Raw genomic sequence first — 22,407 nt, 5'->3', positions numbered from 1 at the left:
GCAATTTCTTAACATAAAACAACAGTGAAGTTTGCTGCAGTGATTTCCTCTCACAAAAAATTCTCTGTCGCATGTGATGCTGTTTGATATCATTATATCCACATCAGAACTTTTTCAAAATTGGAATAAATCCTCCCAAAACCTGCTGCTGCTTTATCAACTAAGTCGATGTAATATTATAAATCCTTTTTTATCATGATAACAATGTTCACAGCATCCTCCACCACTAGTAGATTCCGTCTCAAGATACCACTTTCTTGACTGGGTGTGGTGGCTCAACACCTATAAACCCAGCGCTTTGGGAGGCCGAGGCAGGCGGATTGCTTGAGCTCAGGAGTTTGAGACAAGCCTGGGCAACATGGCAAAACCCCATTTATACAAAAAAAATTTTTTTTTAATTTTATATATATATATATATATATATATATATAGCTGGGCATGGTGGCACAAGCCTGTAATCCCAGTTATTCAGGAGGCTAGTGGGAAGATTACTTGAGCCTGGGAGGTCGAGGCTGCAGTGAGCCATGACCATGCCACTGCATTCCAGCCTGGGTGACAGAGTGAGACCCTTCCTCAAAAAAAAAAAAAAAGGAACCACTTTCTTTACTCATCTATTAAGAAGCAACTCCTCATCCCTTCAAGATCATGAGACAGCAGCAATTCTACCACATCTTCAGGCTCCACTCTAGTTCTCTTGCTATTTCCATCCCTCTACAGTTACATTCCCCACTGAAGTCCTGAACCCCTCACAGTTGGAATCGACTTCTCAAAACTCCTGTTATTGTTGATATTTTGACCCACCATGAATCATGAAGGTTCTTAATGGCATCTAGAATGGTGAATCCTTTCCAGAAAGTTTTCAATTCACTTTGCCCAGATTCATCAGAGGAATCACTCTCTACAGCAACTATATAGACTTATGAAATACTATTTATTAAATAATACAACTTGAAAGTTGAAATTCCTCTTTGATCCATGCGCTGGAGAATGTTGTATTAGCAGGCACGAAAATAACATTAATCTACTTGTACAGCTCCATTAGAGCTCTTGGGTAATCAAGTGTATTGTGTATATGCAGCAATATTTTGAAAGGAATCTTTCTGTCCTGAGCAGTAGGTTTCAATAGTGGGCTTAAAATATTCAGTAAACTATGCTGTAAATAGATGTGCTGTCATCCAGGCTTTGCTGTTCCATTTCTAGAGCACAGGCAGAGTCAACTTTCAATAATTCTTAAGGGTCCTAGGATTTTCAAAATGATAAATGAGCATTGGCTTCCACTTAAAGTTACCAGCTGCATTAGCCCCTAACAAGAGTTGGCCTGTCCTTTGAAGCTTGCTACCTTTTTTTTCCCCCCCCCCACTTAGGGATAGGGGTCTTGCTATGTTGCCCAGGCTGGACACCAACTCCTGGGCTCAAGCAATCCTCCCACCTCAGCCTCTGGAGCCAGTGCCTGGCTTCTAAGCCTCAAAGGACAGCCAGGTGTGATAGTGAGCACCCCAGGTGCTGTCCTTTGAGGCTCTGAAGCCAGGCACTGACTTCTCTCCAGTTCTCAAAGTGCTAAATGACATATTCTCCAATAGAAGGCTATTTCATCTACAACGAAAATCTGCTGTTTGGTGTAGCCAACTTCATGAATGATCTTTGTGAGATCTTCTGGATAATGCTGCAGCTTCTACATCAGCACTTGTTGCTTCCACATTTATGTTATGGAGATCGCTTCTTTTTTTTTTTTTTTTAGACAGAGTCTCTCTGTTGCCAGGCCGGAGTGCACTGGCACGATCTTGGCTCACTGCAACCTCCACCTCCTGGGTTAAAGCGATTCTCCTGCCTCAGCCTCCCAAGTAGCTGGGACTATAGGCGCGCGCTACCACACCCGGCTAATTTTAGTATTTTTAGTAGAGACAGGGTTTCACCATGTTAGCCAGAATGGTCTCAATCTCTTGATCTTGTGATCTGCTCGCCTCGGCCTCCCAAAGTGCTGGGATTACAGGTGTGAGCCACTGCACCCGGCCTCACTTCTTTTCTTAAACCCCACGAAGCAACCTCTGTTTGCTTCCAACTTTTCTTCTGCAGCATCCTCACCTCTCTCAGCCTTCGTAGAATTGAAGAGAGGGCCTTGCACTGGATTAGGCTATGACTTAAGGAAATGTGGCTGGTTTGATCTTCCATCCAAACCACTAAAGCTTTTGCCATATCAGCAATAAAGCTGTTTCACTTTTTTTAATCAGTTGTGTGCTCACTGGAGTAGCATTTTTAATTTCCTTCCAGAACTTTTCCTTTGCATTCACAATTTGGCACAAGAGGCCCAGCTTTCAGTCTATCTTGGCTTTTGACAGGCCTTCCTCCCTAAGCTAAATGAGTTCTAGTTTTTTATTTAAACTGACAGACATGTGACTCTTCCTTTCACTAGAACACTTACAGGGTTATTAATTGGCCTACTTTCAATATTGTTGTGTCTCAGAGAAGAGGGAGGCCTGAGGAGAGGGATAGACATGGGGGAATACCTGGTTGGAGAAGTCAAAACACACACAACATTTATCAATTATGTTCCTCTGCTTATATGGGCGTGGTTCATAGCATCCCAAAATATTTACAATAAGAATATTGAAGATCACTGATCACAGATCACCATAACAGACATAGTAATAATGAAAAAGTTTAAATTATTGTAAGAATTATCAAAATGTTTCACAGAGACACAAAGTAAGTCTGTGCTATTGGAAAGATGAGACCAATACAGCTGCTCAAAGCAGGGTTGCCACAAACCTTCAATCTGTAAAAACAACAACAAAAACAGTATCTGCAGGGCCACTAAAGCCAAGATATGAGGTATGTCTGTATCTGCCTTCAAACCCCACAGCAAGATACTGGCTTTAGCTCCAAAATATATTCCAAGTCTGACCAGTTCTCACCAACTCCAGTGCTACCACCCTAGCGCAAGTTACCATCATCTCTAGCTTGGTCTTCTACAACAGCTTCCTGACTGGTCTCTCTGTTTCCACTCTTCCCACCGCTGTCCCCAATCCTACTCCCACCCCTACTAAGACATTCGCCACACAGTAGTCACAATCGTCTTTTCCAAACACAAGTTCAATGTGCTTAAATGCCTCCAATTGGACTCTCATTATTAAATTCCAAATACAAACCCCTAATAACTCTGTCCTGCCTACCTACTCCTCCTCCCTCATCTCCTAAGATCATCCCCTCATTCAGTTCACTCCAACCACAGCAGCCACATTCATCCCTTAATTATGCCAAATGCAATCTCCCCTCAGAGTTTTTGCCCTGGCATTCCTTGGTCTGCAATGCTAGGCCCCCATATAGTCACATGGCTGGCTGGCTCCGTTTCCTGTCCAAATGCCACATGCTCTGAAATGTCCCCTATGGTCTCATTAGGTAACATCCCCAACTCAGCACCACTACCACTCTCTATCCCATTAACTTATCTTTTTACTTCAAGATCACTTCTCACTCTCTGAACTTTTCTATTTATATGAGCACAGTCTCCTTACTCAAATGTAACCACAATGGGAGCAGAAACATTCACGATTATGTTCCCAGCTCTAAGTAGTGTCTGACACATACGATGTGTAGGTGGATTAAATGGTAGCCCCTAAAATGATGTGTCCATGTCCTGGAACCTGTGATAAAGGGTCTTTGCCAATACAACAAAGTGAAGGACCTCGAGATGAAATCATCCTAGATCTTGTCATGGCCCTAAACCCAATAAAAAGTGTCTTTATAAAAGAATGAGAGGGAAAGATGCACAAGGAGGAGGAGGAGAAGGCAGCCATATGAAGACAGAGGCAGAGACTGGAGTGATGCGGCCACAAGCCAAGGAATGAATGCAGCCACCAAAAGCTCAAAGAGGCAAGAAAGGATTCTCCCCTAGAGCCTTCAGAGGAAGCATGGCCCTGCTCATGCCTTGATTTCAGACTTCAGGCCTTTAGAACTGTGGGAGAATGAATTTGTTGTTTTAAGCCACGAGGTCCATGGTCATTTGTACAGCAGCTCTTGGAAACCAAGGGTTTCTTGAATAAAGAATACCAAAGAGGGCAAGCACAGTGGCTCACGTCTGTAATCCCAGCACTTTGGGAGGCCAAGGCCGGCAGATCAGTTGAGGTCAAGAGTTCAAGACCAGCCAGGCCAACATGATGAAACCCCATCTCTACTAAAAATACAACAATTAGATGGGCATGGTGGCACGTAATCCCAGCTACTCAGGAGGCTGAGGCAGAAGAATCACTTGAACCCGGGAGTCGGAGGTTGCCATGAGCCGAGATCACACCACTGCACTCCAGCCTGGGCAACATGAGACTCCATCTCAAAAACAAACAAACATAGAATATCAAAGCAAGTATGCCACATGGATGCTGTATTAGGTTTTGTGAATGAAATTACAAATCTGTATCTTCCAACATTTTTAAAATTCACTTTTATTTTGATCTTATTAGGTTGATCCCATCAGTTTGTGAGGTTTTTTTCTAACGAAAATGTCAATAGTCATTTAAAATAAAGAAACTAATTTTTGAAAGTTATGCAATATGCTTATCTTTCAAAAAATATAATTTTGCTTCAACTATTTAAGAGTATTGTCAAAATAAAAGCAGTATATTTGTATAACACTTCAGCCTGCTACTAAAATTATTCTCATTAAAGATCAAAGATCTTATCAAATTCTTTCACCAATTTTTTTTTTTTTTTTTTTTGAGACGGAGACTCGCTGTCACCCAGGCTGGAGTGCAGTGGCACGATCTCAGCTCACTGCAAGCTCCGCCTCCTGGGTTTACGCCATTCTCCTGCCTCAGCCTCCCGAGTAGCTGGAACTACAGGCGCCCGCCACCTCGCCCGGCTAGTTTTTTGTATTTTTTAGTAGAGACGGGGTTTCACGGTGTTAGCCAGGATGGTCTCGATCTCCTGACCTCGTGATCCGCCCGTCTCGGCCTCCCAAAGTGCTGGGATTACAGGCTTGAGCCACCGCGTCCGGCCCATCATCAATCTTTTATTCCTTAGCCTCTCTGCACCTGGAACGCAGTTAGGGACTATGTTTTAATTTTTTTCTCTCCTCTGTATATGCCATAGTACCTGGAACTTAGAAAATGCTCCACAAACACTTTTTGAGTAAAGAGCTAGATCTCTAGACAAGTGAATGAATGAATGCTAACTACTTCTTGAAATTTCTTTCCTAGGTTTGGTAACACTACACTACATTGGCTCCTCTCAAACCATACCTCTAACTCCTCTAGTCTCTTCTTCCTTCTTCCAAATCCTAATTTAGGGTTGTAAGACGAAGCATTTATTCAATTAAATATTAACTGCCTCACTACATCCTTCAGGGTTCACAGATTCTAACTCTAACTTTAGCCTCGTATCCCTGGCTGTAAAGCCAGCCACTGATACCCTCTGTCTTCCCAGCACCTCAGCATGGCTCCTGTGGGCATCTAACTCCAGATATCTACAATGAAACACTATGTTTCCAGCCCCACCGAAAAGATGTTTCTTCCCAAATTCCTTTTTCATCCTGGTTCTCCCACCTACATTTTTTAAAGTTTGGAATCATTTAAACAAATCCTTTTCCCTCACTCTTCATCAAAAATGTCACCATCTTTTCCTCTTATTTAGGAAAGGACTAGAGCAGTTTTTACCTCTGTTCTGAATCTCTCAGGAACAGAATAAAATCCAAATGGTAGATATATAAATACATACATGTCTATAAACATTTTTTTACACCAGAAACTAGTCTCTGTAATAATCTCAGAAACTTGTTTTCCCAAATGATTTGTTAGAAATTTATCAGCATGTTGGAAAGATTAACCTCCAGGCAATTCTAAAGCATTCAGATAAGCCTAAACATTCTTTTCCATATTTACTGATTACAAAAGAAAATAATGGATTTCAAGTAACATAGGGCTTAAACATTCAAATTTCATGAATGTATCACACAATGAGACCATGATTCAAATGAGACAATTTGTAACTAGAAAAGCAAGCCGATGTGGGTGGATTGCTTGAGTTCAGGAGTTTGAGACCAGCCTGGGCAACACAGCAAAACCTCATCTCTACAAAAAATTAAAATTAAAATTAAAAAATAGCCAGGTGTGGTTGTAGGTGCCTGTGGTCCCACCTACTTGGGAGGCTGAGATGGGAGGATGGCTTGAGCCCAGGAGGCAGAGGTTGCAGTAGGTCAAGATCATGCCACTGCACTCCAGCCTGGTCAACAGAGCCAGACCCCGTCTGAAAAAAAAAAAAAAGGAAGAAAGAAAAGAAAGCCTTTGGAATCATATTATCTAAGGTTCAAATTCTACTTCAGCCAATTGTGCTTTTAAGCAATTACTTAACCGCCCTGAGCTGTGTTTCCTCTACTATAAAACTGGGATTTTTGACCTAGTTGTTACAAGGATAAAAGATATTATATGAACAAATCACAGAGTCGGGCTTGGTGGCTCATGCCTGTAATTCCCAGCACTTTGGGAGGCCAAAGCAGGCGGATCACGAGGTCAAAAGATCGAGGTGGCCAACATGGTGAAACCCCCTCTCTACTAAAATACAAAAATTTTAGCCAGGGGTAGTGGCGCACACCTGTAGTCCCAGCTACTTGGGAGGCTGAGGCAAGGGAATCACTCGAACCCAGGAGATGGAGGTTGCAGTGAGCCGAGATCGCGCCACTGCACTCCAGCCTGGCAACAGAGCGAGACTCCATCTCAGAAAAAAAGAAAAGCAAAGGAAAATCACGCAAGGCATATAAGAGTTCAATAAAAACTATAGCAATTACCATAAAACCAACATCCTAGAGCCACTGAAAACATTTACGCAGAAGAAAAAACTAGGCATTAAAATAGAATGTGTTTAAAAAGCTGATACACAAAACAAGTAAGACTAAAAGGTGAACTCCATATATACCCTAAAAATAAATAAACTCTGTTGACTGGCTAAAAGAATGGTCAGAATTCTCTAGACTAGAACCTAGAGTTAGCTGGCTGCTTTCCAACCAACCAAAAGGTTTGCAGAGGTGGAGGGAGGGATGGGAGGGGTTAAAATCTTCAAAAGATTCAGCTTCAAACAGACTCAGTAGAGCATATTTCAAGTTCATAGAAGAGAAGCACGGAGAGAAGCTAAGCAGCAGCTCAAGTTCCCCTAGAGTGATAGTGAACTTCAGAGATGCTTCCCACCCCAAGGAGGGATTCTTTACCGGCACAAACATAATGCTACTCTATTGTTACACATTCAGCACCTATTGTGTCAAACATTGTACTAAGAACACAGAAATAGACAAGATGCAGTCTCTGCCAACACATTAAAAGGAAAAAACCAGGTAAGAAACATCAAAGCTTATGTATTACACAGTGAGTGTATAACAAGTGTACAACAGTAAGTACAGTAACAGCCTTCCTCTCAGCCTCTCCAATCTAAAATGTCAGTGTCATCCCTCCCACCTCCAACATCAATGTCTTCCCACTGCTCTAAGACAAACAGCAAACCTCACAATATGATCTATAAGAGCCAGCATGGTCTGACTCCTGCCAACTTCTCCAGCACCATCTACTCTCTGCATCAGAGTCTCTGTAGGCTTTTTTCAGTTCTTCTAACCTGTCATTCCCTCTGGCCGCAGGACCTTTGCACACACTGTTCTCTCACATTCATCTCCTCCGTTTGTTAGAGAAGGTCACTTCATCCTTCAAAACTTGTCTCAATTTTCAATTCCAAAGGAAAACACTCCCTTACTGTAGGTAGTATAGTATGATTAAGAGCACAGGTTCCGGATTTCTAAATCCTGTTTGCCACTTATTGGCACTATAGCTTCGAGCGAGTCACATTAACACTTAGTGCCTCACTTTCATCTTCTGTAAATGGGGGACATATGACTGTTGTGAGATTGAATAAATTAGTTTAAGCAAAGCAACAGAACAGTATCCAGGACACAGAACTCAAAATCTTGGCTTGGTCAAATCCCTCTATTTTATTTTCTTACAGCACCAGGGCATCTCCCCTAATACCATTTTACACTTATTACACTCTCCCTACTAGAGTAAAATTTCTAAGAAAGCAGAAACCATATTCATTCCCCAGAAGTGGAAGACAGGAGATATTCAGTAAACATCTGTTGAAAAAAATAGCTACAAGGACAAAGCTGACGCCCAAGAGACCTGTCCAGTATACAAAGCCTCATGTACCTGACTCCAAAGCCCACACTTTCTACCATACTAAGTAAGCTGCCTCCTATGTAAATACATAAGTCTTACAGCCGCAATTGAAGTGGCCAACAAAGATGAACAGAATGATAAAGATTAAAGAACACTAAACTGTATGGGAACACAGAGATCAGTGAAAGTCCGCACGCTGAATACAAAACAAACATAGGCGCCACTCACTTCCATGTCGATAAGCTCTGGCTCTCATACTGCCCACCCAGGGCTCGGTTCCCTCCTCTTTAAAGAGTAGGATGGGGCAGGTTCGTCTCTAAAGTGTCTTCAAAGTCTAAACTTCAATGACTATAAATCAAGTTATGTGGCAATGTTTTAATAATTATTTTTTAAAAGGAGGTTTAACAAGCACACTGAACCAGCTGACAGATGGTTTTCAGGGGACCTTCGTTGTAAAGAATGTGTTCAAGTGCCTCAACAAACCTTATAAAGTAGGTTAAGTGGTCTGTGCCCCAGAATTAACGACAGACTCGATGTTGACGTGAGAAAGAGTTCAGAAGCACACACAAGCACTCCAACCTGTGAGTCAATCTGCCATCATGACAGCCTAGGTATACAGAACAGTCATGAAATGTGTTTAGAACAGTGCCAAAATAAGGCTCACCACTACATCGAAAAGGAAAGTTCACGAGATGCATTTGGTACACAGTAGACTGGGGTGTCATACAATTAAAACAGGCTTTCAAATGCAACGTAAAATCTATTAGCAGTCCTGATATGGTGTAGTACTTCAAAAGATAAGATCAACTCACAACCTTAACTCTACCTGAACAACAGTTCACAGTGTCCCTTCAAAAATGCTGGAAAGAGGTCAGAGAACACGGAAACTATAACGACACCTAAAAACCCACCCTGGAAAGCTTAAGACAAAGCCACTGCCGCGGGGCCCTGGAAGCGGACCTCGGGCAAGGCAGGAATATGCCTGCCCAAAGCCATCAGCCGCCTCGGAGGGCGTGCGGGCGCCCAACTGCCTCCGCCCTAGGCCTCTCTGCTCCGCAGGATCCCCGAGAGGAACAGCTGCAACAAGGGATGCCTCCTGAGCCCGCTGCCACGCGAACTGCGGGTGGGAGGAGAGAGAGGGGTGTAGCTGAGACGGAATCGGGGCGCGGGGCAGCCGGACCCAGCCGGCGCTCTCCTGGCGCCACCCACCCAGAGGCGGCACGGCTGGAAGCCCGGTGAAGCCGGGACCCGCGAGGGCCCCGTCGCTCCTCACCTTCAGGGTCCGCAGTGCCGCGCTCAACATCAGCTGCTGCGGCGGCCACCGCCCATGCCGTCCGGCAGCGACCAGCGCTGCTGTCCCGACCCACAGCCCCGCCATTGTTGTCCCCGCAGACCGCCTCTCCGTTGACCTCTCACCCAGCCGGAGAGGGGCGGAGAAGGGGAGCGCCCGGGCTTCGACAAATCACGAGCCAGAAATCCGATGCCCCACCCCCTAACTTGCGGGAAGGGGAGCGTGTGAGTGGTCGGCCAGATCCGCCGGATCCGGCAGCCTGGAGACGCGCTAGGACCCGGAAGGCTAGTGGGCTGGCGGCGCGTCAGGTCCCTAGCTGAGCTGGGGGCCACTGGCCAGAGCCGACCCCAGGAGTGAGAGAGGCAGGGACACGCGTGAGTTCCGGCGACCTGCAGCGGGCAAACCCCGTACCTTCCCAGCATCCGCTCAGCAACCCACGTGCATCCAGGCCGGTTAATGTCAGTGAGTCACCTCCGCGCCTTGGCCACCCTGGGGTCCCGAGAATCCGAAGTTCCAGACAAATGCCCAAACTACATTCCTGCCTGTTTGAAAGCGTAAATTGCAAAGCACAAATCCAGGTAAGGTTTTGAACGACTGTGATAACACATGAAAAGTTCTAGGTCTGGAAATCAGAGATCCGAGGTCAAGTCCTACCTCTGCCACTTAGTATCTGCGCGTGAATGAAATTAGCCGCAACTAGAGTCAGTCTTTGTTGCTTGCAAGCAGAAACCCTTGTTAGTACAACTACTGGCCAGGCGCGGTGACTCACGCCTGTAATCCCAGCACCTTGGGAGGCCGAGGCGGGAGGATAACCTGAGGTCAGGAGTTGGAGACCAGCCCGGCCAACATGCTGAAACCCCGTCTCTACTAAAAATACAAAAATTAGCAGGGCGTGGTGGCGCACTCCTGTAATCCCAGTTACTCGGGAGGAGGCTGAGACAGGAGAATTGCTTGAACCCGGGAGGTGGAAGTTGCAGTGAGCTGAATCATGCCACTACACTCCAGCCTGGGTGACAAAGCAAACTCCGTTTCGAAAAATAAAAAATTAGTACAACTATTAAGGGCCAGGCCTTGTGCTAGAGCCTCAGATTCCCTCTTCCTTTAGACTTTACAAGAATCTTCATGGAGTATATATTATTTCCATTTGGAGAAACTGAAGCTGTAGCAGGGTAAAGTCACTCAGCGAGTAAAAGGTCAAACTAGGGTTTGAACCCAAATCTGGCTGCCTTGAGGGACTGGGCTCGTGTTTTGCTGTATTATGGAAATTTTAAAATATATACAAAAGAGAAAATAGTACTATGATCACCCAGATACCCATTACACCGCGCCAACGAATCAACATTTTGTCAATCTTGTTTCATCTATTCCCCTTTATATTTTTTGCAGGAATATTTAAAAGCAAATCTAAGACATCAGACCATCTCACCTATAAAGACATCAGTATTAGGGGTTCCGCTCTTAACTACTTTGCATCTCCTGCAGAGTCGCCTTGAGAGAGTTACAAAGCTAGGAATGACCTAGAGTACACTACAGCATGGTAAATGCCAAAAGAGAGATAAATAAAATGGGGATATCAGAAAGGTGACATTTAGTGGAATTTTAAAATGTAAGTATGGACTTTTGTGACAAAATGAAAAGGATTATCAATTTCACAGGACTTCTCTCTTATGTACCTCAGTCTTCATTCATTTTCTACCTGGGAAACCTGCTTTTCTTTTTTCTTTTTTTGTTTTTTGTCTTTTCCCCATGTTTTACCCTTTGGGTTAGTTTTCCTTAGGCCCTATTTGTTTTTCTTATAGGAGTTCTTTTTATGAAAGGCACTTGTAGCAGAAACTGCTTCTCATACTATCCATTCTCCATGCATTACTTTAATAAGAGTGCTCCTGAGATCTAGCTGGGTACGTGGCCACCCAGCGAAAGGCTGCAATAGCCAGCCTCCCTTACAACAAGGTGTAGCGCCATGACTAAGGTCTGGAATGTATGGGTTGTTCCCTCCATGCCCTCTTCTTTCTTACCTAAATAAAGATCTACATTTCCCAACCCCCACTGCAGCAAGGGTGCTTACCAAGATTTGGTTACTAAGTTTTGGCCAATGGGCCATAAACACAAGTGACATAGACAACTTTTGCGTTATGCCTTTAAAGGGAAAGGCATGCCTTCCACTTGCCCTTCTCCTCTTTCCAGTTTGCCAGAATGTGGACACAACAGTGGAGGTAAAGTTGTCATCTCAGATGATAAGAAGGAAGTTAGGTGATCCAGGAGGCAAAACAATATACCAGGAGCCTTGAGGTGCCTGATTCTGTGGAGCTGCCATGTCAACCCTGGAACGCTTTGTTCCAATTGTTATGCAAGCAAGTAAAATACTGTATCTTGTTAAGTTACTGCATTGTGTTTGTTTTGCCTTTGTTACAGCAGCTACATGTATATCCTAAATGATAGAGCACTGATATTTATCTTTGCCTTTTCCATTTAAAGTTATAGATTGTGGGCCAGGCACGGTGGCTCATGCCTGTAATCCCAGCACTTTGGGAAGCCGAGGCGGGCGGATCACGAGGTCAGGAGATCGAGACCATCCTGGCTAACACGGTGAAACTCCGTCTCTGCTAAAAATACAAAAAAAATTAGCCGGGCGTGGTGGCCAGTGCCTGTAGTCCCAGCTACTCAAGAGACTGAGGCAGGAGAATGGTGTGAACCCGGGAGGCAGAGCTTGCAGTGAGCCAAGATCACGCCACTGCACTCCAGCCTCGGCGACAAAGTAAAACTCCGTCTCAAAAAAGATAAATAAAAAATTTTAAAAATTAAAAAATAAAAATAAAGTTATAGATTCTGGCCGGGCGCAGTGGCTCATGCCGGTAATCCCAACAGTTTGGGAGGCCAAGGCGGGCCTCCCAAACCTAAGCATATAAGTATGTGGCAAGCATTCCTTCTCAAAGAATTCAACAGTGGAGGACACCCAGGGCAGTGACTGGCAAACTTTCTCTAAAGGGACATATTTTCAGGCTTGGAGCACCACAGACATCTGTTGCATGTTTGTTCTTTAGCAACTCTTTAATCATGTAAAAAAAAAAAAAAAAGAACATTGTAGTTTTACAGGCCTTATAAAAACAGAGGACTGGCCAGATTTGGCCAAGGGTTACTCTGCTCTGGAGTAACATTACACTAAGTGTAACCCCGGAAACAGTGCCAATCTGCCAACTCTCTGTGATAATTCTGTGATTAGATAAGAACATCTATCTTCTGACTATTTCTTAGGGCTATAATAAGAGAAATGCTACTCTCATTTTCTGTAGTTATTCCAGCAGGGACCAATAACCAACACTTTGAGGTTTGCTACTGGCCTGCAGAAATACTTTGCATCATGCTGCCGTCGAAGACGTGTCGTGTTTTATGGGCATCCACCATCACCTGAAAACCTTTCTCATTTTGGGAAATTTCCCATGTGATAAGTTCTTCCAAAGACAGGGCCAGAAACTTGCTTTGTCCTCCTTACTTGGAGTTTGGGTGCAGGTAGCTGACCTAGCTGCACTCGTAGCTGTGTCTGAAAGAAGAGCAGTGTGGTGAAGCAGTTGCTACACAGAATCCATTTCCTAGTGAGGGTAGCAATGGAGGCTTCCAGCTGTTAGGAGCACCAGTGACAGAGGTTCTGGCATCAAGTACCCACTGCAGTGTCCATGCCAAGCCCTGATGACAGTGAGGTCTTTGCTGTGGGCTTGGAGGAGCAATGGGGTATTTTTTCCTGGCTGTGTAACTTACAGATTGATTCTTAGGCCCTTTAAAGATCTTGTGCATTAATGTTCTTAATTTATTTATTTTTGAGACAGGGTCTTGCTCTGTCACCCATGCTGGAGTGCAGTGGCACGATCTCAGCTCACCGTACCCTCAACCTTCTGGACTCAAGTGATCCTCCCACCTCAGATCCCCAAGTAGCTGGGACTACAGGCATGCACCAACATGCCTAATTTTTGTAATTTTTGTAGAGACAGGTTTCGCCATGTTGGCCAGGCTGGTCTCGAACTCCTGGACTCAAGCAATCCACTGGCTCAGCCTCCCAAAGTACTGGCATTACAGGCACGAGCCACCACACCCAGCCGAGTGAATATTCTTTAATAAATTCCATTCATATTGGCCGGGCGCGGTGGCTCACACCTGTAATACCAGCACTTTGGGAGGCCAAGACGGGCGGATCACAAGGTCAGGAGATCAAGACTATCCTGGCTGACATGGTGAAACCCCGTCTCTACTAAAATACAAAAAAAATTAGCCAGGCATGGTGGCGGGCGCCTGTAGTCCCAGCTACTCGGGAGGCTGAGGCAGGAGAACAGCATGAACCCGAGAGGCGGAGCTTGTAGTGAGCCGAGATCACGCCACTGTTCTCCAGCCTGGGCAACAGAGCAAGACTCCGTCTCAAAAAAAAAAAACACAAAAACAAACAAAAAAAACAAATAAATTCCATTCATATTTAAACTAGCTAGATTCCTCTTGTTTGCTGATACATATGCCTACAAATGAATATTAGCTTGCTACCCTAAATTATAAATGGTAGGCCGGGCGCGGTGGCTCAAGCCTGTAATCCCAGCACTTTGGGAGGCCGAGACGGGTGGATCACGAGGTCAGGAGATCGAGACCATCCTGGCTAACACAGTGAAACCCCGTCTCTACTAAAAAATACAAAAAAACTAGCCGGGCGAGGTGGCGGGCGCCTGTAGTCCCAGCTACTCGGGAGGCTGAGGCAGGAGAATGGCGTGAACCCGGGAGGCGGAGCTTGCAGTGAGCTGAGATCCGGCCACTGCACTCCAGCAAGGGGGACAGAGTGAGACTCCGTCTCAAAAAAAAAAAAAAAAAAATTATAAATGGTAAACATATATTATTACAAATTACCAGAGAGCTCTCTTCATTCAATAATAATTTGTTAGGCCAGGTGCAGTGGCTCACACCTGTAATCCCAGCACTTGGGAGGCGGAGGCGGGTAGATCACCTGAGGTCAGGAGTTCCAGACCAGCCTGACCAACATGGAGAAACCCTGTCTCTACTAAAAATACAAAATTAGCAGGGCATGGTGGCGCATGCCTGTAATCCCAGCTACTCGGGAGGGTGGGGCAGGAGAATCACTTGAACTCAGGAGGCAGAGGTTGTGGTGACCAGAGATCACACGTTGCACTCCAGCTGGGCAACAAAAGCAAAACTCTGTCTCAAAAAAAAAAAAAAAAAGAATTTATTGAGTTCTTTTGTTGCAGTTAGTGTGATAGAAATACAAAAGTGTGGTCCCGTTTCTCCAAGAGTTTAAAATGTATCCTAAGAGTCCGAAGTAGCATCCTGAAAACAAATTGTAAGCATCAAGTTGTGCACCACTCTACGCAAGCCCGCTTCTAAACAGCCCATGGAACACCTGCCATGCCCATAACTTTTTCTCAGTATAGCAGCCACAGGAGATGCCTTAAGCTTTAAGTAGCCATTCTTTGTGTCAAGTAACCTTCGCATTCTGGCAACAATTTATTGGCCCAAGAATTTGAACGGAACAATCATGGAAGATCTTGGGGAAATTCTTGAATATGGTTGAGTCCCCTGGCATCTCTGTGTAACATTTCTTCTCACAGGAACAAATCAGTAGTAGTTTATGAACCCTGATCTTAAGCAAAATATGCCAAGATTCCCCTAACTCATATCTGCATTGAGAGAACAAGTAACATGTGTAAATACTGTTATTTAGGAACGTTTATCATTAATCTACACTTACTAGAAAGAGTAAGCAAGCAAAAGGATAAACTTGATTGTTTGTATCCTAAAAGATTAAAAGAGCTACAAATAATCTATTTCTGGCTCAGATGAAAAGGAGGAGTAGGCTGGGCATGGTGGCTCACACCTGTAATCCCAGCACTTTGGAAGTCCAAGGCAGGCAGATCACCTGAGGTCAGGAGTTTGAGAGCAGCCTGGCCAACATGGTGAAAACCCATCTCTACTGAAAATACCAAAATTAGCCAGGTATAGTGACACATGCCTATAATCCCAGCTACTCGGGAGTCTGAGGCACAAGAATCACCTGAACCTGGGAGCCTGGGAGGCAGAGGTTACAGTGAGCCTAGATCGTGCCACTGCACTCCAGCCTTGGTGACAGAGTGAGACTCTTGTCTCAAAAAAAAAAAAAAAAAAAAAAAAAGCCAGGTGCAGTGGCTTATGCCTGTAATCCCAGCACTTTGGGAGGCCACAGCGGGTGGGTCACCTGAGGTCAGGAGTTCAAGACCAGCCTAGCCAACATGGTGAAACCCCGTTTCTACTAAAATACAAAAATTAGCCAGGCATGATGGCAGGTGCCTGTAATCCCAGCTACTCAGGAGGCTGAGACGGGAGAATCGCTTGAACCCGGGAGATGGTGGTTGCAGTGAGCCGAGATCATGCCACTGCACTCCAGGCTGGGCAGCTGAGCGAGACTCAGTCTCAAAAATAAATAAATAAATGAAGGAGGAGTAGACAAAATACTAATTATTAATGTTTATTGAATGCTTACTCTATTCCAGAAACTGGCCATTCTAAGTGACCTGAATATATTCTTTTTTTTTTTTTTTTTTTTTTTTTTTGAGACTGAGTCTGGCTCTGTCGCCCAGGCTGGAGTGCAGTGGCCGGATCTCAGCTCACTGCAAGCTCCACCTCCCGGGTTTACGCCATTCTCCTGCCTCAGCCTCCCGAGTAGCTGGGACCACAGGCGCCCGCCACTTCGCCCGGCTAGTTTTTTGTATTTTTTAGTAGAGACGGGGTTTCACCGTGTTAGCCAGGATGGTCTCGATCTCCTGACCTCGTGATCCGCCCGTCTCGGCCTCCCAAAGTGCTGGGATTACAGGCTTGAGCCACCGCGCCCGGCCCCGAATATATTCTTAATCCTCACAGTTCTATAAGATGGATACTATTATTATCTCCTCTTACAGATGAGCTGGTTAAACAATTTGCTGAAGGTAAACAGCTAGTAAGTGACAGGGCGGCCGGGCGCGGTGGCTCAAGCCTGTAATCCCAGCACTTTGGGAGGCCGAGACGGGCGGATCACGAGGTCAGGAGATCGAGACCATCCTGGCTAACACGGTGAAACCCCGTCTCTACTAAAAATACAAAAAAAATTAGCCAGGCGAGGTGGCGGGCGCCTGTAAGTGACAGGGCAGGGATAATGAACCTAGACAGTGGGCGTTCAGAGCACATATACTCCACTATGCTAAACCACCTCTCTTCAGGTGGCTGCAATTGCAGCTTTTAATATTTTTTCTCAAAAGAAAAAAATTTAAAAAAAGACGAGGTTAGAATGGAAAAGTGTCAGGAATTAATGGACCTCATTGGTAGGAACACAGTTATTACATTATTCTAAGTTTCTCTGTATATTTCAATCACAATATTAACACAATTTAAGTAAAAATAAAAATTATGCTATTTAGCAGAAACAAAGTAATCAGTATGTACCTATGAGTCAGGGAAGACTTTTACAGAATAGGAGACACTTGTGCTGGATCTTAAAAAGTAGTCAAAAGATAGGCCAGGTGAGGTGGCTCACACCTGTAATCCCAGTACTTTGGGAGGTCGAGGTGGGAGGACCCCGTGAGCCCAAAAGTTCTAGACCAGACTTGGTAACAAAAGGAGACCCCTTGTCTCTACAAATAAAAAATTTAGCCAAGCATGATGGTATGCACCTGTAGTCCCAGCGACTTGAGAGGTTGAGATGGGAGGATCACTTGAGCCCAGTAGATAGGGGCTGCAGTGAACTATGATCACACCACTGCACTCCTGCCCAGGCAACAGAGCAAGACCTTGTTTCAAAGCAAGCAAACAAACAAACAAAAACAAAGGTAAATGGACATTCTGGGTGAAAAGAGAATGCCACATGCCACATAGCAAGACGTGAAGCTAGCCACATGCATTCCCAAGTTACAAATGGTACCACGTGGGTGGAGAAAATATTAGAGACAAGACTTCAGGAATAGGCAAGGGCCAGGTCCTAAAGAAAGTGAATACTGTTCTAAAGAGTTTGGAGTTTTTATCTAAGAGGCTAGAGATTACACTGAGGCAAAAGTGGGGCCACATGTGGCACAAAGCTATGTTCAGTTTATGTGTGTGGACGTGTGTGTGCAAATTTGAATTAGTTAACTACATATATATCCAAAATATGGCAGCTTTCACATAAAATTTTAAGTTTTCTACTTCTCATGAGAAATCAAAAGATTTAATAATACAGGGATACAGTATAACTATTTAGATAGCATTTACACTGTATAAGGGCAGCTCACTTTGCCACATGCCGTGCTTTACTCTGATGTAGACACTTGTGTTTTTTGCAGTTTTTTGTTTTTTTTTTTTTTTTGAGACTGAGTCTCTCTCTGTTGCCCAGGCTGGAGTGCAGTGGCACAATCTCGGCTCACTGCAACCTCCACCTCCCAGGTTCAGGTGATTCTCCTACCTCAGCCTCTCGAGTAGCTGGGATTACAGGCACATGCCACCAAGCCCAGCTAATTTTTGTATTTTTAGTACAGATGGGGTTTCACCATGTTGACCAGGCTGGTCTCAAACTCCTGACCTCAGGTGATCTGCCCTTCTCGGCCTCCCAAAGTGCTGGGATTACAGGCGTGAGCCACCACACCGTCTGACACTTGTATTTTTTATCCCTGTTCATTCTTTTTGTTTTTTGGGGGGACGAAGTTTCACTCTTATCACCCAGGCTGGAGTGCAGTGGTGTGATCCCAGCTCACTGCAACCTCCACCTCCCGAGTTCAAGTGACTCTCCTGCCTCAGCCTCCCAAGTAGCTGGGATTACAGTGCATGCCACCATGCCTGGCTAATTTTTGTATTTTTAGTAGAGATGGGGTTTTGCCATTTTGGCCAGGCTGGTCTTGAACTTCTGACTTCAGGAGATTCATCTGCCTCGGCCTCCCAAAGTGCTGGGATTACAGGCATGAGCCACCGCACCTGGCCCTAATTCTGTCATTTCTTCTGTATTCATTAGCTAACATCTTGTAAAGAAGAAACTTTTCTTTTTTACTCTCCCATCTGTCTCTCTCTGTCACATGCGCACACACATACACACACCACTGTGGCCTCGGCTTTTTATTTGCTCAATGAGTAACAATCATTCTTTCCATTATTCAGAATTTCCCAAATCTCAAGTAATATGGAAAGGACAAACAGAATTCTCAGACTCTAGTTGAATTTTCAGAAACGCTTGAACTTCCTTGACCCAAACTATTGCCTTTTCTTTTAATGACAGTGAAGTCAACTCCATAGGTAGCCCATTAACTCTCAAAATCCTGGCCTCAGTGTTCCTCCTCTCTTGGCCTTCCAAAGTGTTGGAATTACAAGCGTGAGCCACAGTGCCTGGCCCATTGACTCTCAGCCTATTAACTGATACTCAGTTATCTTATCTGCCTGGGAATGTTGCTCCCATTATAGACTCTGTCTTATTATAAGCTGATATAGCCAATATTGCATATGACTGGGGTGATACACTTGGTTTTGTAAAAACTGAGGTAAAATAGGCATAACAAAATTTAGCATTTTAACCATCTTTCAGTGTATGATCCGGTGGCATTAAGTACATTCACACTGTTGTGCCATTATCACCACTATCCATCCCAAACATTTTTCATCTTGCAAAACTGAAACTCTATCCGTTAAACACTAACCCCTCATTTTCCTCCTTCCCTCAGCCTCTTGCAACCACCATCTACTTTCTCTCACTATGAATTTGGCTACTCTAGATACTTCACATAAGTGGAATTGATACACTCATATCAACAAGTATTTGTTTTATCAAGAAACATGAATACCTTTTCAAAAACATCCTTCAAAACAATCCCAGGCCAGGAACAGTAGCTCACACCTATAATCCCCACACTTTGGGAGACTGAAGCAAGAGAACCACTTGAGGCCAGAAGTTTGAGACCAACCTGAGCAACGTAGCAAGACATGATGTGTACAAAAAATTTTTTAAAAACAAAAAATTAGTAGGGCATGGTGACACGCACCTGTAGTCCCAGCAACTGGGGAGGCTGAGATGGGAGGATCAATTGAGGCTGGAAGTTTGAGTACTGTGATCCTGCTACAGTGCTATGATCCTGCTACTGCACTCCGCACTCCAGCATGGGTGACAGAGCAAAACCCCATCTAAAAAAAGAAACCAAAAACCATTCACAGTTTAAAATGTAGGGGCTTCCTCTGCTGAAGGACACATCAGAAAAAGACTGCCCTTTACCTCAATGTAAAGGACCTTGTAGGCACTAATTAACAAACACCACAGCAATTGAACTCTAGGGTACTGATCCTTGCATCTTCCTTTCTTTCTTCTTTTTAAGACAGGGTCTTTGTCACTCAGGTTGGAGTACAGCGATGCAATCATAGCTCAATGTAACCTCAAATGCCCCAGTTCAAATGATCCACCTCAGCCTCCAAGTAGCTGGGACTACAGGCATGTGCCACCACACCCAGCTAATTTTTTTTTTTTTTTAAGAGATGGGATCTTGCCATGTTGTCCAGGCTGGTCTCAGACACCTGCCCTCAAGTCCTGAAGACATCCTCCCACCTCAGCATCCCAAAGTGCTGGGATTACAGTCATGAGCCACTGCACCCAGCTATATCCCTGTTTCTTGAGGAAGGATAAATTAGCCATTCTTGAATCAGGAAGACATTGCTACCAGAGACCTCAACTGGAGGATACTGAGGAATCGTCCAGAAGCAGAAAACTGCAGGAAGGGGACAACATCCACTGAAGACCATAGGAACAAGATAATGACTGCATGAAGACAGCCCAAGACCTGAGGACCATAGAAGATAAGGAGCTGGAGCTATGTGTTTGTCACACTTCAATCTGCATGCAGCCTTTTCATAACTTTTCTAGATATTTTCTTTCATCTTTTTTGGTTTATGGTTTGCTTTGTTGACAGACAGCATGTTACCTCAACTAGAGTAACTATAAGCAATGATTTCTTAGAGCCAGATAGAACCGGCTTATGAGAATCAATTGTTAAATTGTCAGGAATCTTACCAGATGGTTGTGAAACCACTGATGGCTTGAAATCAGTCTACAGGAACATGCACACAATGGAAATCAGAAAACAGTTTTATTTGTTCTTACAATGTGTGTCTGGAAAATGTTACTGCCAGTGTTCTATGTTCCAAAGTTATTTGAAGTAATCATTTCCCCTGTGTGATTAGGTTTTATATTCAGGTCTGTTCGTTTGTTTATTTTTGTGTTCAATTGTTTCTGTTTGTGTTTAATTTGATTTTTTCCCATTTGACTTAATTTTGGTTTTTGAATATGTGAGTCATTTACATGATTGAAAAATAAAAACTGTATAAAGAAAGATACTCAGAGAGTTCTTGCTCTCACCCCTGTTCCCTATTCCCATCTCACCCATCGTTCAGAAGTAGCCATTTCCATTTTCAACAATTTCTTGTTTATTATTTCTTTGAAAAAAATAAATACATATGCATAAATATGTGTGTGCGTTTAGATGTGCCCTAGTTTATTCAATCAGTCTCCTATTCATGGGTAGTTGTACTGGTTTTCAAGCCATTCCTATTGCAAATAGCATATCTGTATAGCATATCTTATTTTGCATTTGCGTATCATATCTGTACATCATAGTTTGCATTTGTGGAGGTGTATCAGCTAGATTTCTAGAAGAGTCACTGATTCAAAGGGTAAATGAACACGTAATTTTGTTAAACATTGCCAGATTTCCTTCCAGGGGAGTTGTGCCGTTTTGCAATCCCACCAGCAATGTGTGGAAATACCTGTTTCTCCCTGGGCTTACCAACAGCATATGTTGTAAGCTTTTGGACTTCTGCCTAAGAACTGTGAGGGATCTGAGATTTTTGCCCTCCTTGCAAGGTGAATGCCTTGCCCTGGTGGGCTTGTGTCAGAGCTGAAGAACACTGAGATTAGGAAACCCCCAGTCTTATAAGGAGCTGCTAAAACACCTAGCTAACCTTTGACCTGGAGGAAAATGTTGGTTTTTTTTTGTTTGTTTGTTTGTTTGTTTGTTTTTGAGACGGAGACTCGCTCTGTCACCCGGGCTGGAGTGCAGTGGCCAGATCTTAGCTCACTGCAAGCTCCGCCTCCCGGGTTTACGCTGCCTCAGCCTCCTGAGTAGCTGAGACTACAGGTGCCCACCTAGTTTTTTGTATTTTTTTAGTAGAGACGGGGTTTCACCGTGTTAGCCAGGATGGTCTTGATCTCCTGACCTCGTGATCACCCCGTCTCGGCCTCCCAAAGTGCTGGGATTACAGGCTTGAGCCACCGCGCCCGGCCAAAAAATGTTGTTTTTATTGTCTTGGTCAGGAGAGGAATCTACCCTCTGTCCCTTCAGAATGTTTGTAGCTCAAAAGACATTGAGAACAGAAGCTGTCACAAGACATATAGAAACACCATGAAGGATTGTCTCCCAACACTGCCAATCTGATAAGGGAAGAATAGTATTTGAATATACGATGTCCGGTACCTCCAGTGAATACCAAAATCCATGAATGCTCAAGTCCCTTTTGTAGAACGTGGTAATATTTGCATATAACCTATGCACATACTCCAGTATACTTTAAATAATCTCTAATTACTTATAATACCTAATATAATATAAATGCTATGCAAATAGTTGATATACTCTATTATTTAGGGAATACTGGTAAGAAAAATGTCTGTACATATTCAGTACAAACACAATTTTTTTTTTTCAAATACAGTCATGCACCCATAAGGAAGTTTTAGTCAACAGCTGACTACATATACAATGGTGGCTATACCATATAGCCTATGTGTGTAGTAAGCTATACCATCTAGGTTTGTGTAAGTACACTCTATGATGTTCGCACAATGGTGAAATCACCTAACAACACTTTTTTTTGTTTTTGAGACAAAGTCTTGCTCTTGTCCCCCAGGCTGGAGTGCAATGGTGCGATCTCGGCTCACTACAACCTCTGCCTCCTGGGTTCAAGCGATTCTCTTGCCTCAGCCTC

At 44.1% G+C, this 22,407-nt stretch overlaps 1 protein-coding gene and 2 long non-coding RNA genes across 4 annotated transcripts in view; 2 read left to right on the top strand and 1 right to left on the bottom strand.

Moving 5' to 3' along the window:
• The window catches only part of PCCA (propionyl-CoA carboxylase subunit alpha), a 436,739-nt gene extending 427,184 nt beyond the window's left edge, over window positions 1-9,555 (bottom strand). For both annotated transcript variants that reach the window (XM_001092670.5, XM_015121385.3), the window contains exon 1: window positions 9,415-9,555. In XM_001092670.5, the coding sequence (XP_001092670.3) occupies window positions 9,415-9,519 (105 nt within the window). In that variant the 5' untranslated portion in view covers window positions 9,520-9,555. The remainder of the gene's footprint in view (window positions 1-9,414) is intronic.
• Window positions 9,556-9,688: 133 nt separating this feature from the next.
• LOC144336176 (uncharacterized) lies at window positions 9,689-20,889 on the top strand. The gene is made up of 2 exons (XR_013407705.1): window positions 9,689-10,010; window positions 19,749-20,889. It is a non-coding gene; the product is annotated as an uncharacterized LOC144336176 (long non-coding RNA).
• Window positions 10,903-11,811, top strand: LOC106994359 (uncharacterized). The gene is made up of 2 exons (XR_001440918.3): window positions 10,903-11,038; window positions 11,617-11,811. It is a non-coding gene; the product is annotated as an uncharacterized LOC106994359 (long non-coding RNA).
• Window positions 20,890-22,407: the final 1,518 nt, after the last annotated feature.

Source organism: Macaca mulatta, chromosome 17 (assembly GCF_049350105.2).
Source record: "Macaca mulatta isolate MMU2019108-1 chromosome 17, T2T-MMU8v2.0, whole genome shotgun sequence".
Lineage (NCBI taxonomy): Eukaryota > Metazoa > Chordata > Mammalia > Primates > Cercopithecidae > Macaca > Macaca mulatta.
The sequence above is the reverse complement of the archived record's forward strand: the minus strand, read 5'-3'. Positions and strand labels throughout refer to the sequence as shown.